This window comes from Balaenoptera physalus (genome assembly GCF_965194825.1).
Source record: "Balaenoptera physalus genome assembly, chromosome: 18".
NCBI lineage: Eukaryota > Metazoa > Chordata > Mammalia > Artiodactyla > Balaenopteridae > Balaenoptera > Balaenoptera physalus.
The window spans coordinates 65103945-65120660 of NC_138899.1; the positions used below are offsets into that span (position 1 = coordinate 65103945).

The window sequence follows — 16716 nt, forward strand, 5'->3', positions numbered from 1 at the left end:
TGAGTCTGGGGCTGCTAGGGTGCTGCAACAGTAGTATTTGCACGTGAACTTGGGATCAGAATTTCAAAACAATCAAGGAGTCCGTTCAGTTAAAATTTAGCTTCTCTTCCTGCCCGAGGCCTTGCGTGTTATCACGGGACCCCTCAATGAAATAGTCACCCTTTGTTTCTTGGGTTTTGTTTTGTGCTGCTAGGTGAGCTCTCCGTGGAGGAAGCGCAGGACCCTTTCTTGGTCAGCATCCACATAATCGCAGACCCAGGGGAATCCCGACCCCTGCAGGAGGCCATCGACAAGGTCTTGGCTTGGATCCACCCAGACCTCCAGCTGTTCAGGGTCTCTGAAAGGAGGGCGTCCCGGCGGCGGAGGAAGGCCCCCAAGGTGGCGCAGCCAGCCCTGGCGGTGGTCCTCTTCCTGCAGGAGGAGTACGGCGAGGAGCAGATCCTGCAGCTGCACCGCACGCTGCAGCGGCCGCCCTGGCGCCATCACCACACGGAGCGCGTGCCTAGCAGGTTTCTGCCCTACCTGCCCTGCAGCCAGGAGTTCTTCACTCTGGCCCCTGGGACACCGCTGTGGGCCATCCGGCCTGTGCACTACGGCAAGGAAATCGTGCGCTTCACCATCTATTGTCGCCATGACAACTACGCCGACATCCTCAAGTTCTACGAGCTGATACTCAGGCGAAGCCCCAGCCAGAGGAAAACGGACTTCTGCATCTTCCCCATTTTCTCCAGTCTGGATGTGGACATCCAGTTCTCCCTGAAGAGACTGCCCTGTGACCAGACCCCGGTCCCCACTGATTCCTCCGTGCTGGAGTTCCGAGTCAAGGACATTGGCGAGCTGGTGCCTCTCTTGCCCAACCCCTGCAGGCCCATCAGTGAGGGACGCTGGCAGACGGAGGACCACGATGGGAACAAGATCCTTCTGCAGGTACCCTGGGGGAAGTCTGTCTGTCTGTGTCTATCTCCACTTGGGGAGAACAGAGAAACAAGTGAATTGGTTCTGCCAGAAACCCTGTTTAGTACCTGTTACAGAACAATGAGTTAAGAAAAAAGAGAGATCAGTGACCCTCTGTCTGGCTCGTAGACCAAGTCAAGGTGTCCATACTCTAATTAAACAGTTTTCACTTAGCTGCCGTGGCCGTGTGCCCCAGGCAAGCAACGGCCGGTTCCTCTAGCGCCTCTTCACCCACCTGTTTGAGCGTCCACTAAATGCTTGTGGCTCCCGGGGATTTAGAATGAGCTGATATCCCAGGGAATTTGGTATTAAAGATTCCTTAATCTGCTCCCTCACAAGTAGGGAGTTTTTACCAATGAATTCTTCACTTCCACAAAGGAACTTCAGGAAAACCCATCTATGACAATTGTAAAATATGTTGACGTTCAATAGAGAAGATACCTGTTTTCTTCGTCGCTCTGGTGCCTCCCCCCCCCACCACTTCTACCCTTCCACCCTTCTGCTACTGGGCAATAGGTGGTTCAAATTCAGTGATCAATGGAAATGACTTTCTTGGTGTTTTAAAGGAGTATGTGATGCCTTTGGAGCTTCTTTCATTCAGCTTAGGAAGGGGGAGTGAATACATGGAAGGAAGTGGATGCAGTAGACTGTTCTGTTGCTTCCGTGGTTAATGTCTTGGCTCAATTACTGGACCCATTTCTCCTCCCATCCTTCCAGCGATCGTCCCAAACTCTTTAGACGTCATTAGTTATACTCTAGAATTCAAAGTTCAGCATACAGATTTAAGAAGGTCCTATACCTACCCTACCTGATAAATGCTTTCAAGACCCAGGCTTTCTAGAATTAACAGGTAAATCCATTCCAGGCATATAGGATTTTGTCTTTCTGAAACACCTCTGCCTCTGGTGTCTCAGTTTTCACATACGGCTACCTGAGAGGAGAAAGTTGATAGCAAGTTCAGGGACATTGTCTTGAAAGGTGCTGATTGTATTTACTTGAATCACAGGTAAAGTTTCATAGTTTTTGTTGGTTTGGGCATTAAACATCAGAACTATAATCCACATATCGCAAAATGAAGTGAGAATTTGGCACATGACAGACACCTGGCTCAAACTACAGCCAGGCCACATGGCTCAAGTCAAAAAGGTCACCTTGAGATATTTACGATTTAGAGGAACTAGATAATTTTCAGATTTCCCTTTGAACTATGCAAATAAGAAATAATATTGCTTTATTATTCACTGAACTAAATGCTAGCTAGCATTTGTTTTATTTTTTAATTTTTATTTTATATTGGAGTATAGTTGATTTACAGTGTTGTGTTAGTTGCAGGTGTACAGCAAAGTGATTCAGTTATACATATATATATTCTTTTTCAGATTATTTTCCCATATAGGTTATTACAGAGTATTGAGTAGAGTTCCCTGTGCTATACAATAGGTTCTTGTTGATTATCTGTTTTATGTATAGCAGTGTGTATATGTTAATCCCAACCTCCTAATTTATCCCTCCCACCCACCCACCTTTCCCCTTTGGTAACTGTAAGTTTGTTTTCAAAGTCTGTGAGTCTGTGTCTGTTTTGTAAATAAGTTCATTTGTGTCATTTTTTTTAGATTCCACATATAAGTGATATCATATGATATTTGTCTTTCTCTGACTTACTTCACTTAGTATGATAATCTCTAGATCCATCCATGTTGCTGCAAATGGCATTATTTCATTCTTTTCTGTGTCTGAGTAATATTCCATTGTATATATGTGCCATATCTTCTTTATCCATTCCTCTGTCCACGGACACTTATGTTGCTTCCATGTCTTGGCTATTGTAAATGGTGCTGCAATGAACATTGGGGTGCAAATATCTTTTCAAATTATGGTTTTCTCAGGGTATATACCCCAGAGTGGGATTGCTGGATCATATAGTAGCTCTGTTTTTAGTTTTTTAAGGAACTTCCATACTGTTCTCCATAGTGGTTGTACCAATTTACATTCCCACCAACAGTGTAGGAGGGTTCCCTTTTCTCCACACCTTCTCCAGCATTTATTGTATGTTAGACTTTTTGATGATGGCCATTCTGACCGGTGTGAGGTGATACCTCATTGTAGTTTGATTTGCATTTCTCTAATAATTAGCGATGCTGAGCATCTTTTCATGTGCTTTTTGGCCATCTGTACGTCTTCTTTGGAGAAATGTCTATTTAGATCTCCTGCCCATTTTTTGATTGGGTTGTTTGTTTTTTTGATATTGAGCTACATGAGCTGTTTGTATATTTTGGAGATTAATCCCCTGTTGGTCACACCGTTTGCAAATATTTTCTCCCATTCTGTGGGTTGTCTTTTCATTTTGTTTATGGTAGTTTTTTTTGTGCAGAAGCTTTTGAGTTTTTATTAGGTCCCACTTGTTTATTTTTGTTTTTATTTTCATTACTCTAGGAGGTGGATCCAAAAAGATATTGCTACAATTTATGTCAAAGAGTGTTCTGCCTATGTTTTCCTCGAAGGGTTTTATAGTATCTGGTCTTACATTTAGGTTTTTAATCCATTTTGAGGGTTATTTTTGTTTATGGTGTTAGAGAGTGTTCTAATTTCATTCTTTTACATGTGGCTGTCCAGTTTTCCCAGCACCACTTATTGAAGAGACTGTCTTTTCTCCACTGTATATTCTTGACTCCTTTGTCATAGATTAATTGACCATAGGTGCATGGGTTTATTTCTGGGCTTTCTATCCTGTTCCATTGATCTATAAATCTGTCTTTGTGCCAGTACCATACTGTTTTGATTACTGTAGCTTCATAGTATAGTCTGAAGTCAGGGAGCCTGATTCCTCCAGCTCCCTTTTTCTTTCTTAAGATTGCTTTGGCTATTCAGGGTCTTTTGTGTTTCCATACAAATTTTAAGATTTTGTTGTTCTAGATCTGCATTTGTAATTCCATTGGTAATTTGATAGGGATTGTGTTGAATCTGTAAATTACCTTGGGTAGTATAGTCATTTTGACAATATTGATTCTTCCAATCCAAGAACATGGTATATCTTTCCATCTGTTTGTGTCATCTTCGATTTCTTTCATCAGCATCTTATAGTTTTTGGAGTACAGATCTTTTGCCTCCTTAGATAGGTTTATTCCTAGGTATTTTATTCTTTTTGATGCCATGGTAAATGGGATTGTTTCCTTAATTTCTCTTTCTGATATTTTGTTGTTAGTGTACAGAAATGCAACAGATTTCTGTGTATTAATTTTGTATCCTGTAACTTTACCAGATTCATTGATGAGCACTAGTAGTTTTCTGGTAGCATCTTTTCTATGTATAGTATCATGTCATCTGGAAACAGTGACAGTTTTACTTCTTTTTCCCAGTTTGGGTTCCTTTTATTTCTTCTCTGATGGCCGTGGCTAGGACTTCCAAAACTATGTTGAATAAAAGCGGCAAGAGTGGACATCCTTGTTTTGTTCCTGATCTTAGAGGAAATGTTTTCAGCTTTTCACCATTGAGAATGATGTTTGCTGTGGGTTTGTCATATATGGCCTTTATTATGTTGAGGTAGGTTCCCTCTGTGTCCACTTCCTATAAAGTTTTTACCATAAATGGGTGTTGAATTTTGTCAAAAGCTTTTTCTGCATCTATTGAGATGATCATATGGTTTTTATTCATCAGTTTGTTGATGTGGTGTATCACACTGATCAATTTGTGGATATTGAAAAATCCTTGCATCCCTGGGATAAATCCCACTTGATCATGGTGTATGATCCTTTTATTTTATTGTTGGATTTGGTTTGCTAGTATTTTGTTGAGGATTTTTGTGTCTATGTTCATCAGTAATATTGACCTATAATTTTCTTTTTTTGTGTGGTATCTTTGGTTTTGGTGTCAGGGTGATGGTGGCCTCATAGAATGAGTTTGGGAGTGTTCCTTCCTCTGCAGCTTTTTGGAAGAGTTTCAGAAGGATAGGTGTTAACTCTTCTCTAAATGTTTGATAGAATTCGCCTGTGAAGCCATCTGGTCCTGGACTTTTGTTTGCTGAGAGGTTTTTTTTTTTTTTTTTTAACATTTTTATTGGAGTATAATTGCTTTACAATGGTGTGTTAGTTTCTGCTGTTGAGAGTTTTTTAATCACAGTTTCAATTTCAGTACTTGTGATTGGTCTGTTCATATTTTCTATTTCTTCCTGTTTCAGTCTTGGGAGATGGTATCTTTCTAAGAATTTGTCCATTTTTCTAGGTTGTCCATTTTATTGGCATATAGTTGCTTGTAGTTATCTCTTATGAGCTTTTGTATTTCTGTGGTGTCAGTTTTATAATCCCTTTTGAAATGTGAGAAAAGTTTTCTTCTGTGTTTGAAGACTGCCAGTTTTTTATGCAAAACAATGCAGTTGTGTAAGTAAAAATTAATGAAAGGATTTTGTTTATACTAAAAGATCAAAATGAATGTGATTGTTTCTGAGGGACTTTTTCCTTTTTGCAGTATTTAGAATATTTTTTGCTCTCTCAATCCCTGTAACAATGTAAATGAAAGAATAAAGTAGGAAAGCTTGGCCTGAACTCCACTCAAAGGAATCATTGAAAGAATATTTCAAAGAAAAGCCACAGATTTAAATGGATATACAATCTGTATGGGTGCAGGCTTTTGAATTTAGAGCATCCAAGAGTGAAAAGAGTAAGAGAAAAAGATTTGTATCATGGGGTCTCAGGAATTTGGGCCTTTGTTCAAAATAGTAATATGCCAAAGAGTTAAATTAATGTGGGCAGAAATGACTAATAGTCCCCTCACAGTTCTTGATTATGGCTGTTTGAACAGGTTACTATTTACTGCATCACTGCAGAAAGCAGTCCTCTGCTCTAGCATGAGAGATACGCCTGCCCACCTCTTTAAATTACTTTTAAAAGTAAAAATTTATACTTCATTCTTTAGCAAAACTAAGATATTTTGGTCATGGAGGGAGGGACACAGTTGAGAGAACGCCTTTTTTTTTTTTTTTTTTTTTTTTTTTTACATTCTCCTTAGCAGTGTGTTTCCCATGTTTCATTTTCAACTTACATGCTTTTGTTCCATTGGGTGCAGTTATACGTTGAAGGCAATCTTGGTTGGGTAGTTTCTAGTTGCTTTCTTAAAATATAGATTGCATTTCAGTTCTTCATGCTGCCCCACCGAGTTAACATTCCATATTTCAGAGACCTCCTCCAGCCATTTAATTCCTCTGGAGGAGAAAAGCTGAGAGGTTTGTTTCTGGGAGCTACCCAGCCTCTTATAAGAATTTGGAAATGTTTTTAACTAAGATCTGATTAGATGGAAGGAAAGCCTTCTACCTCCTCAAACTCACCTCTCCTTTCTTGGCATTGCCTGATTCAGGGGAAAAAGGCAGAGAGGAGGTGGGTGGGGAGTTGCCAGCATCAGATGTTGCCCAAGATCCCTCTAGAAAATGCATCCTAGAAATTTGCATTAATGCTTGATGATCGAAACTACAGCTTTCTATAGCCAAGATCTGTGTTACACGAACTAGAAGTAAACTGACGCTGTACTTTGAACATAATAAGTTCTCTTTATACATTTCTCTTTACTTTTTATTGAAGAATAATATAAATGATATACATAAGGAAAAGTGCACATCACAAATATATGCTCAGTGAATTTTCACAAATTGAACATTTGCATAAGCAACACCCAGATGAAGAAACAGAACATAGAAACAGAAGAGAAGTCTTCTCTTCCCCCATTCCTGGGACTCCCTTCCCTTAAATGAACGTATTAATTACTCTGTATTTCACAAAAGTGGGGGGAAGGAGTACCTGGTCAGAAAAGTTGGGAACATGGCTGTGTAATCTGGGGGTGTTTTTGTATTTATAGGTAGCTCCCACTATTTTTAAAAAAGACTTAGGTTGGCTGACAAAGATGTAAATCATACAAGAAAGATTAATAAAAATAATTAGATACCAAAGGGACTTGAAGTAGAGGAAAAATAATGATAGGAAAGTAAGGTAAGCCAAGTATGACATCCGAAGTGCATGTCATTTCCTATCTGAGTGCTGTGCTGTTTAACTGGTAGCCACTAGCCACATGTGGCCATTTAAATTTAACATTTAAGTGAATTAAAATAAAAAATTCAGTTCCTCAGTCTCACCAGAACATTTCAAGTCCTCAGTAGCTCCACGTGGCTGGTGGCTACCATACTGGTTAGCACACACACAGAACATTTTCATCACTGCAGAAAGTTCTGTTGGACAGCATTCTTCCAGAAATAGGCCCCAATTTTGATTTTGAGTTCTCCAGCAGCAAAAACAGAATGGAAAGTCAGCAGTGATACAATTTAGAATCCATGAGGCAAAAATAAACTATGCTTCAGAGGCACAACTGTTCCAGGTTCTGCGTCCTGGAAACAGCGTTGCTCCCACCTTCTCATGTCCAGTGAGGTGTCGGCAGCCCGCCCTCAACTGTGCTCTAGAACAGCTGCATCGAGGCCTCGCAAGGCTTTCTTACACGGAGGGCAGGGTGCCCAGCCAAGTGTCGTGCAGCAAAGCCACTGCACAAAGGGAGGCTGGGCAAAACAAGGTGGTCCCTGCCTCCAGCTTCTGGGGCCTTGGCTGAATCCCAGAGGGAGGGATACACCTTCAGAGAATCTCCCCAAATGTGTTTCTCTCAGCTAAGCTTTTGGTAGATCGCAAGGGACAGTGGGCTTGGCTTGTTTCTTTCCAGCCGAGTCCCTGGAGTACACCTGTGCCATGTAGCTGGTAAAGGATGGAGTCATATGTCTTGCGACTCAGCCAAGCTGGGTTGTATGTTGATGTCTTCTTTTTTTTTTTAATAAATTTATTTTATTTATTTATTTATTTTTGGCTGCATTGGGTCTTCGTTGCTGTGTGCTGGCTTTCTCTAGTTGCGGCGAGCGGGGGCTACTCTTCGTTGTGGTGCGCGGGCTTCTCATTGCAGTGGCTTCTCTTGTTGTAGAGCGCGGGCTCTAGGCGCGCAGGCTTCAGTAGTTGTGGCTCGCGGGCTCTAGAGCACAGGTTCAGTAGCTGTGGCGCACGGGCTTAGTTGCTCCGCGGCATGTGGGATCTTCCCGGACCAGGGCTCGAACCCATGTCCCCTGCATGGGCAGGCCGATTCTTAACCACTGCGCCACCAGGGAAGCCCTGTTGATATCTCCTTAGGGAGCTCTAAGGAGCCTGACAAGGACACAGGCCTCAATGATAGGGCACCGCCTCCCTTGGAGGTCTTCCATGGGAGTGCCATGGGCAAGGCCAAACTCCTTAAGAAGTGATTTGGGGTCCATCCAAACACAGAGAAGCACAGTTGAGGACCCAAAGGTCAGTTTCACAAAGAGAATGCAGCTGCAATTTTAGGCTGGAAAAATGTGGAAGGCAGGTCACTCCATGTCTTTGAAGAGGTGAGGTAATTTAACAATGACGTCTAAGCCTTTGGAAGACTTCTTCCATAGAGGGTGGTCACCAGCTGTCCTTCGCATCCTCATAAGGCAGAACAGGGAACTGGCTTAAACAAAAGGTTTTAAGTAGCATTTAAAAGACAAGAAATCCTGACACGCAAAATTGTTACCAGTTGAAAGGGCTGCCAGGTTCAGTCTCGAGGACTGTCTTCACTGGAGAGCTTTTAAGATTTCATTCACACCAGCTCGTTTACTTGTCTTCTTCACCCAGCGAGGAGATTGTCTAGACAGTCAGTCCCGGAATCCTGGGGCCATCAGCGCTGTGAGGACAGGGAGACGGGTGCTAATGAGGATGCAATTGAGGGACTGAGTGGGCTTCAGAGACTTTTAAAAATTTTTTAATTGTGGTAAAATACACATAATGATAAAATGTACTGTCTTAACCATTTAAAAATGTATGGTTCAGGAATGTTAACTACACTCACATCATAGTGCAACCGTCACCACCGTCCATCTCCAGAACTCTTTTCATCCTGCAAAACTGAAACTCTGCCCCCATTAAACAATAACTCCTCATACCCCCTCCCTCCGGCCCCTGGCAACCACCATTCTACCTTCTGTCTCTATGAGCTTGACTGCTCTAGGAATCTCATATAAGTGTGATCGTACAGTATTTGTCTTTTCATGACTGGCTTATGTCACTTAGCATCATGTCCTCAAGGTTCATCCAAGTTGTAGCATGTGTCAGATTTCCTTCCTTTTTAAATCTGAATAATATTCTGTTATGAACGTGCCACATTTTGTTTAGCCATTCACCCGTTGATGGACAGGTGAGGCACTTCCATCTTTGGGCTATTGTGAATAATGCTGCTGTGAACATGGGTGTGCAAATACCTCTTTGGGTCCCTGCTTTTACTTCTTTTGGGTTTGTACCCAGAGGTGCAATTGCTGGGTCACATGGTAAGTGTACGTTGAATTTTTTGAGGAGAGGAACTGCCATACTGTTTTCTGTAGTGGCTGTGCCATTTTACGTTTCCACCAGCAATGTATGAGGATGGGACATGTTTTTTAAGAAAGCAGAGAGAGGCTTGCTCTTTGTCTGTGGGGTACAGTACACCGTATTCTGCACTAGGCGATAAAGAGGGTGATGGTTGGAAAGAATTGAGCAAATGCTGAAGTGAGGCATTGACGCTTCACCCGACACACTCCAGATCTAGACTCTACAGCAGAAATACTTAACGTGCTGTCCTTGGATCCTAAGCACAACTCGTATGCATGTGTTCATGTGCATCATCATAAAAGGTACATCATATCATGTCTCTCAAAATTAACTCTCCGAAGGGTTCCCATTCTCTGGCAGCCCTTCTAGATGTTCACCAAGGCCCAAGGCTTTCCATTAGCGGCTCACCTCTCTGGCTTTATCTCGCACTTCTCTCCCTGCTGCTCCCTCTGTGCCTTCCACGTTGGCCTGCTTTCTCTTCCTCAGACGCAGCAAACTCATTCCTGCCTCAGGACCTTTGCACCTACTGCCTGGAATGATCTCCTCCAGGATCTTCACATGGTTGGTTCCTTCTCGTCATTCAGGTTTCAGAGATGCCTTCCCTGCCCGCCCCACCTAAAATAGCTCCCAGATAGCCTCCTGACCAGTTACCTTACTTCTCCACTGCACAGCTAGAAGGTCCTTTTAGAACATAAGCCAGATCATGTGACTGCTGTGCTCAGAACCCCCAGGGGCTACCTGTCCCATCTCTCGTGCAGTATAAACCAGTTTCCTCGCAGTGGTAGGTTGCCTCCCTGCTCTGCTCTTCTCCCATCACTCTGCCCCAGCCACCCTGGCCTCACTCTTGACCCTTCAGAACATCCTGTGTCTGCTCTGTCCCTCTGCCCACCATCCAGCTGGCCACGTGGCTGTTCCTTCCCCCCCACCTCTTCAGGTCTCTGCTCCATGTCCCCTCCCTAGCGAGGCCTTCCCCGGCCGCAGCGGGAAGAGCACCTCCCTCTCCTGTTCCCGCACACACGGACATGCCAGCAGCCGTGCTCCTGCCCTGCTTGCCTTTTCCCCATGGCACCATCCCCTTTAACTGACTGCATGTTGACCGACTGGAGGCTTGTCTGTCCCTCCCACCAGAACCTGAGCACCTGGAGGGCAGGGACTTTCCCTGTTTTGCCCACCGTTGGGTCCCTAGTGCCTCTAACGGTGTCTGGCACACATTAGACACTCAGTGTTGAACGAATTTTTTTAAAAAAAGGAGACAGAAGGGGAGAGAGGTGGGGACTTGGGGCTGTTCCGGGCAGGCCCACGGAGGCAGGTTGAGCAGTGGGAGAGCCCTGGCTGGTGGTTAGAAACAGGGAGAGGAAGAGTGACCAGGGCCCGGAGGAGGGGACCGTGACAGGAGGCGCCTGTGGGAGGACTCCTTGGGCCACAGTGCCTGCTGGCTGATGGCAAGGGGGACTCCGGTGCTAAACGCAGGGCAGGGGGCAAAGAGGATGAGCGGGTGGCCTCCCCCCACCCCTCACGTCAGGCTGGGGGCCCCAGAGAGAGCAGTGGCCATGCTGACAGGGGCCCTTCTCCCGCTGAGCCTCTCTGCTCCCAGGAGAGGTGGGAGAGTAAGGGGTGGGTCAGCCAGCATCTCTGGGAAGGCCAGACGACACACGCGACAGTGTAACACTGTCCCCCCTGCAGGCTGGGCACCTCTGCTTCTAGCTGCCAGAAACGGACACAGACCGTCTCCAGTTGGTCAGCTTCTTGTCTGGGGAGGAGCTTATGCAGGGAAGAGTTTACCCAAGAAATAATAATGGTGTGATAGTGAATATTGATTGCTTGCTTAGGAGCTGCCACATTGTAGGCTAAGTGCACTCTAATACCTTCCTTACTGAATCCTCTCAGCGCGTCTACCAGCCGGGGACCACTCGTACCCCCATCCTGCAGACCCACACCCGGAGATGTAGATCAGTAACTGCCATGCCCAGGATTACCAACAGCAAATGTGAGACTGGGAGCGAACCTGGGGACATTTGACTCAGGAACCCATGTTGGCTGTGCTGTTCCCTATTCTTTTTTTTTTTTTAAATAAATAAATAAATAAATAAATTTATTTATTTATTGGCTGCGTTGGGTCTTCGTTGCTGCGCGCGGGCTTTCTCTAGTTGCGGCAAGCGGGGGCTACTCTTCTTTGCGGTGCACGGGCTTCTCATTGCAGTGGCTTCTCTTGTTGTGGATTACGGGCTCTAGGCGAGCCAGCTTCAGTAGTTGTGACACGCGGGCTCAGTAGTTGTGGCTCGCAAGCTCTAGAGCGCAGGCTCAGTAGTTGTGGCGCACGGATTTAGTTGCTCCGCGGCATGTGGGATCTTCCTGGACCAGGGCTCGAACCTGTGTCCCCTGCATTGGCAGGTGGATTCCTAATCACTGTGCCACCAGGGAAGTCCCACGTGCTCTTCCCTATTCTTTTCCGAGGAACACGGTCGGGACCTGGGTGTTCCCTCTGCCGGCACCTCTCAAGCTTCAGCAGACCTGAAAATCACAGATCCCTGGGCTCCACCTCCAGAAACTCGGATCTAGGAGGTCCAGGGTGGGGCCCGAGATCCTGCATTTCTAACCAGCTCCCAGGTGCTGAGGCCTGTAGCATCCTCTCTACATGTGCACTGGGCTCAGGATATTCTAAGCAGGACTACCCAGTTGTCAATTCATGTTTGATAAGCACTGCCTGGGGCACATTCCCTTTTTAAAAATTATTATAACCGTACTTAGTAGCAGGCTCAGGACAGAACATCAAGAGTACAAGTCACAATATTGTGATGATCATTTGCAATTTAAACTACATGCATTGAATCGTTGTTGCACACCTGAAACAAATATAATGCTATATGTCAATTATATCTCAATTAAAAGAAAAAAAAAGAGTACAAGTCACAAGAGGTGTCCCTAAGATGAGCTCAGAGCTTCCTGAAACTGTTTGTATCCTGTTCCCAGCCCCAAGCCCCAAGTGCAATGCCCAGCAGCTACTCAGTACACGTTAGCTTGTCCTTCCTCCCCCTTGGTCTCTGGTGTTCTCAGGGCAGGTGCAGTGACCCAAGGGGCGGGGCATGCACACGTGCAGGCAGGGAGGGGTTTGAATGAATGGGAGGCCACTGGGCACGCCAGCATGCTACACCCGCCCTGGGGTTTTGGCTCCCAGTCCAGACTCTGAAGAAAATTGCTGTTTTCAGTCAGCTGCGTTGCCTGCACTGGGTTGTTTTATCTGTGCAGATTGCCCAGGCTGGCTGAAAGTCACCCCTAGAAAATAATTTCCCGGAGCATCGTCTGAGTTTGCTATTCCCGCAGAATGTGTAAGTGACATCATAGCTCTTTCAGGCCTGGAAGGAAGAGTAATTTGCTTTTAGGTTAAAAAAGGAAGTGAACTATGATTATAGTCCTTGGCAGGACTTGGAATCAGATCTTTGAGGCAGAGGAAGGAAAATGAGGAATTTTAGTCAGTGTTTTCTGCTCTCAATCTTAGAGCAGCTTTCCCCTGTGGCCTGCCTGTCTCACTTGTCTCACTTAGCTTAGTTAGTTTGGTCTGGCCAGGGCTCTGCTTCCAAAGGGGTTTGGTTGGTGGTGGACCTGGAAGAAAGGGCTGCTGTTTCTGCGTGTAGCAAGCGACTACCAGCAGGTAGGGCCGGTCCCCTGCAGGCCGACCGCGTGGTGCCTGTAGGTAAACTGCAACGGAAGGGGACGGTCCAGCGCTTTGGGGAGCTGGTCAAGTCAGCAAACACTTTGAATATCTCCTCTCAGTCAGACATGGTACTGGAGATGGACGAAGATGAACAATAGAGCCCTGTGCTCCAAGTTCATGACTGATCCCAGACCATTCCACGGAGTGTGACGTGCAAGCTGTGGTACAGCAAAGTGGGGTGCAGAGGGTGTGCTCCGGAGGGGCGCCTCCCTCCAGGGCTGGGAAAACAGGAAGACCATAGCAGAAGCCTTCTGGAAGCCAGCAGTTAGGAGTTGGGTCTCTAGATCCCACCGATCAAGACCACATCCTATTCGGACAGCTCTGAGTGGTTGGCTGAACCTTCAAACACTGGGCCAAAAAACCATTTTAATGTCCACTGAATTTTCCTCTTGTGTTAATATATTTTTTGTTAGCTTCCAGTTAGGCATCCTTTTTTATTGACGTATGGTTGATATACAGTATTATATAAATTACAGGTGTACAATATAGTGATTCACAATTTTGAAAGGTTATACTTCATTTATCCTTATAAAATATTGGCTATATTTTCTGTGTTGTACAGTATATCCTTGTAGCCTATTTTATACCTAATAGTTTATACCTCTTAATTCCCTACCCCTATGTTGCCCCTCCCCACTTCCTTCTCCCAACTGGTAACCACCAGTCTATTCTCTATATCTGTGAGTCTGCTTCTTTTTTGTTATATTCACTAGTTTGTTTTATTTTTTAGATTCCACATGTAAGTGATATCATATAGTGCCTTTCTGTTTCTATTTCACTTAGCATAATGCCCTCCAAGTTCATCCATGTTGCTGCAAATGGCAAAATTTCATTCTCTTTTATGGCTGAGTAGTAGTCCATTGTATATATATACTGCATCTTGTTTATCCATTTATCTGTTGATGGACACTTAGGTTGCGTTCATATCTTGGCAATTGTGAATAATTCTGCTATGAACATTGGGGTGCATATCTTTTCAAATTAGTGTTTCTGGGTTTTTTGGATATATACCAGGAGTGGAATTGCTGGGTCATATGGTAGTTCTATTATTAGTTTTTTAGTTTGGTGTTTTCATTTTTAAAGTTGTTATTATATTTTTATTAGAAAGTAATCAAACCAAATTACCCAAAATATTTTTGGAAATTAGAGATTTTTTTTAAAAAATTACTCTTCTTACCACCATAACAGAGCATCTTTTGTTCCATTGGTCTATGCATGTGTTTTTATGGCAGTACCATACTGTTTTGATTACTATAGCTTTATAATACAGCTTGAAATCAAGAAGTGTGATGACTCCAGATTTGTTTTCCTTTCTCAGGATTGCTTTGGGTATTCTGGGTCTTTTGTGGTCCCATATAAATTTTAGAATTTTTTTTTCCATTTCTATTAAAAAAAATGCTGTTGGAATCTTAATAGGGATTGGATTGAATCTATAGATGTCTTTGGGTAGTATGAACATTTTAACAATATTAGTTCTTCCAATCCCTGAACATGGGATACCTTTCCATTCATCTGTGCCTCCTTCAGTTTCTTTCATCAGTGTCTTGCAGTTTTCAGTGTACAGAACTTTCACCTCTTTGGTTAAATTTATTACTGAGTATTGTATTGTTTTTATTACTGAGTATTGTATTGTTTTTGATGCTATTGTAAATGAGATTGTTTTCTTTATTTCCTTTTCAGATAATTTATTGTTAGGATACAGAAGAGCTACTGATGTTTTGTATGTTACTTTTGTATCCTGCAACTTTAATGAATTCACTGGTTAGCTCTAATAGTTTTCTGGTGACGTTTTTATGAGTTTTTATATATAAAATCATGTCATCTGCAAATAGAGACCATTTTACTCCTTCCTTTCCAATGCTGATGGCTTTTATCTTTTTCTTGCCTGATTGCTTTGGCTAAGACTCCTGTACTGTGTTGAATTGGAGTGGTGAGAGAGGGAAGCATGGTCCTGTTTGCAATCTTAGAAGAAAAGTTTTCAACCTTTCACCAGTATGATGTTAGCTGTGGCGTGTTATATAAGGCCTTTGTTATGTTGAGGTATGTTCCCTCTATACCTAATTTGTTAAGAATTTTTAACATGAACCGATGTTGAATTTTGTCAAATTCTTTTTCTGCATCTATTGAGATTATCATTTGATATTTCTTTCATTCTATTAATGTGATGTATCATATTGATTAACTTCCATGCATTGAACCATCCTTGCATCCTGGACAAATCTCACTTAATCATAGTGAATGATCCTTTTAATGTGCTGCTGAATTTGGTTTGCTAGTGTTTTTTTTTTTTTTATTGGAGTATAATTGCTTTACAGTGTTGTGTTAGTTTCTGTACAGTGAAGTGAGTCAGCTATATGTATACCTATATCCCCTGCCTTGGACCTCCCTCCCACCCCACCCCCATCCCATCCATCTAGGTTGTCACAGAGCACTGACCTGAGCTTCCTGTGCTGTATAACATGTTCCCCGTAGCTATCTGTTTTACACATGGTAGTGTATATATGTCAATCCTCATCTCCCGATTTGTCCCACCCTCCCCTTCCCCCTCTGTGTACACATGTTGGTTCTCTACGTCTGTGTCTCTATTCCTGCCCTGCAAATAGGTTCATCTGTACCATTTTTCTGGATTCCACATATATGCATTAATATACAATATTTGTTTTTCTCTTTCTGGCTTACTTCACTCTGTATGAGTGACTCTAGGTCCATCCACATCGCTACAGATGACCCAATTTCATTCCTTTTCATGGCTGAGTAATATTCCATTGTATATATGTACCACATCTTCTTTATCCATTCATCTGTCATTGGACATTTAGGTTGTTTCCATGTCCTGGCTATTGTAAATAGTATTGCAATGAATATTGGGGTACATGTGTCCTTTTGAATTATGGTTTTCTCAGTATATATGTCCAGTAGTAGGATTGCTGGGTCATATGGTAGTTCTATTTTTAGTTTTTTAAGGAACCTCCATTCTGTTTTCCATAGTGGCTGCACCAATTTACATTCCCGCCCATGGTATAGGAGGGTTCCCCTTTCTCCACACCCTCTCTAGCATTTATTATTTGTAGACTTTTTGATGATGGTTATTCGGACTGGTATGAGGTGATACCTCAATGTAGTTTTGATTACATTTCTCTAATAATTAGTGATGTTGAGCATCTTTTCATGTGCCTCTTGGCCATCTGTATGTCTTTTTTGGAGAAATGTCTATTTAGGTCTTCTGCCCATTTCTAAATTGGGTTGTTTGTTTTTTTGATATTGAGCTCCATGAGCTGTTTGTATATTTTGGAGATTAATCTTTGTCCATTGCTTCGTTTGCAAATATTTTCTCCCATTCCGAGGGTTATCTTCATCTTGTTTATGGTTTCCTTTGCTGTGCAAAAGCTCTTAAGTTTCATTAGGTCACATTTGTTTATTTTTGTCTTTATTTTCATAACTCTAGGAGGTGGGTCAAAAAAGATCTTGCTGTGGTTTATGTCAAAGAGTGTTTTTCCTATGTTTTCCTCTAAGAGGTTTATAGTGTCCAGACTTACATTTAGGTCTTTAATCCATTTTGAGTTTATTTTTGTGTATGGTGTTAGGTAGTGTTCTAATTTCATTCTGTAACATGTAGCTGTCCAGTTTACCTAGCACCACTTATTGAAGAGGCTGTCTTTTCTCCATTGTATGTTC

At 43.1% G+C, this 16716-nt stretch overlaps 1 protein-coding gene across 10 annotated transcripts in view; it reads left to right on the top strand.

The window, feature by feature from the left end:
* Window positions 1–16716, top strand: part of FAM124A (family with sequence similarity 124 member A) — a 169929-nt gene that overhangs the window by 27828 nt on the left and 125385 nt on the right. For 9 of the 10 annotated variants that reach the window (XM_082434456.1, XM_082434458.1, XM_082434457.1 and 6 more), the window contains exon 3: window positions 194–927. In XM_082434456.1, coding sequence (XP_082290582.1) covers window positions 194–927 — 734 coding nt within the window. Of the gene's footprint in view, window positions 1–193; window positions 928–9815; window positions 9891–11216; window positions 11378–16716 lie in introns of those variants that run through there. The other variant, XM_082434455.1, reaches the window with a different exon arrangement.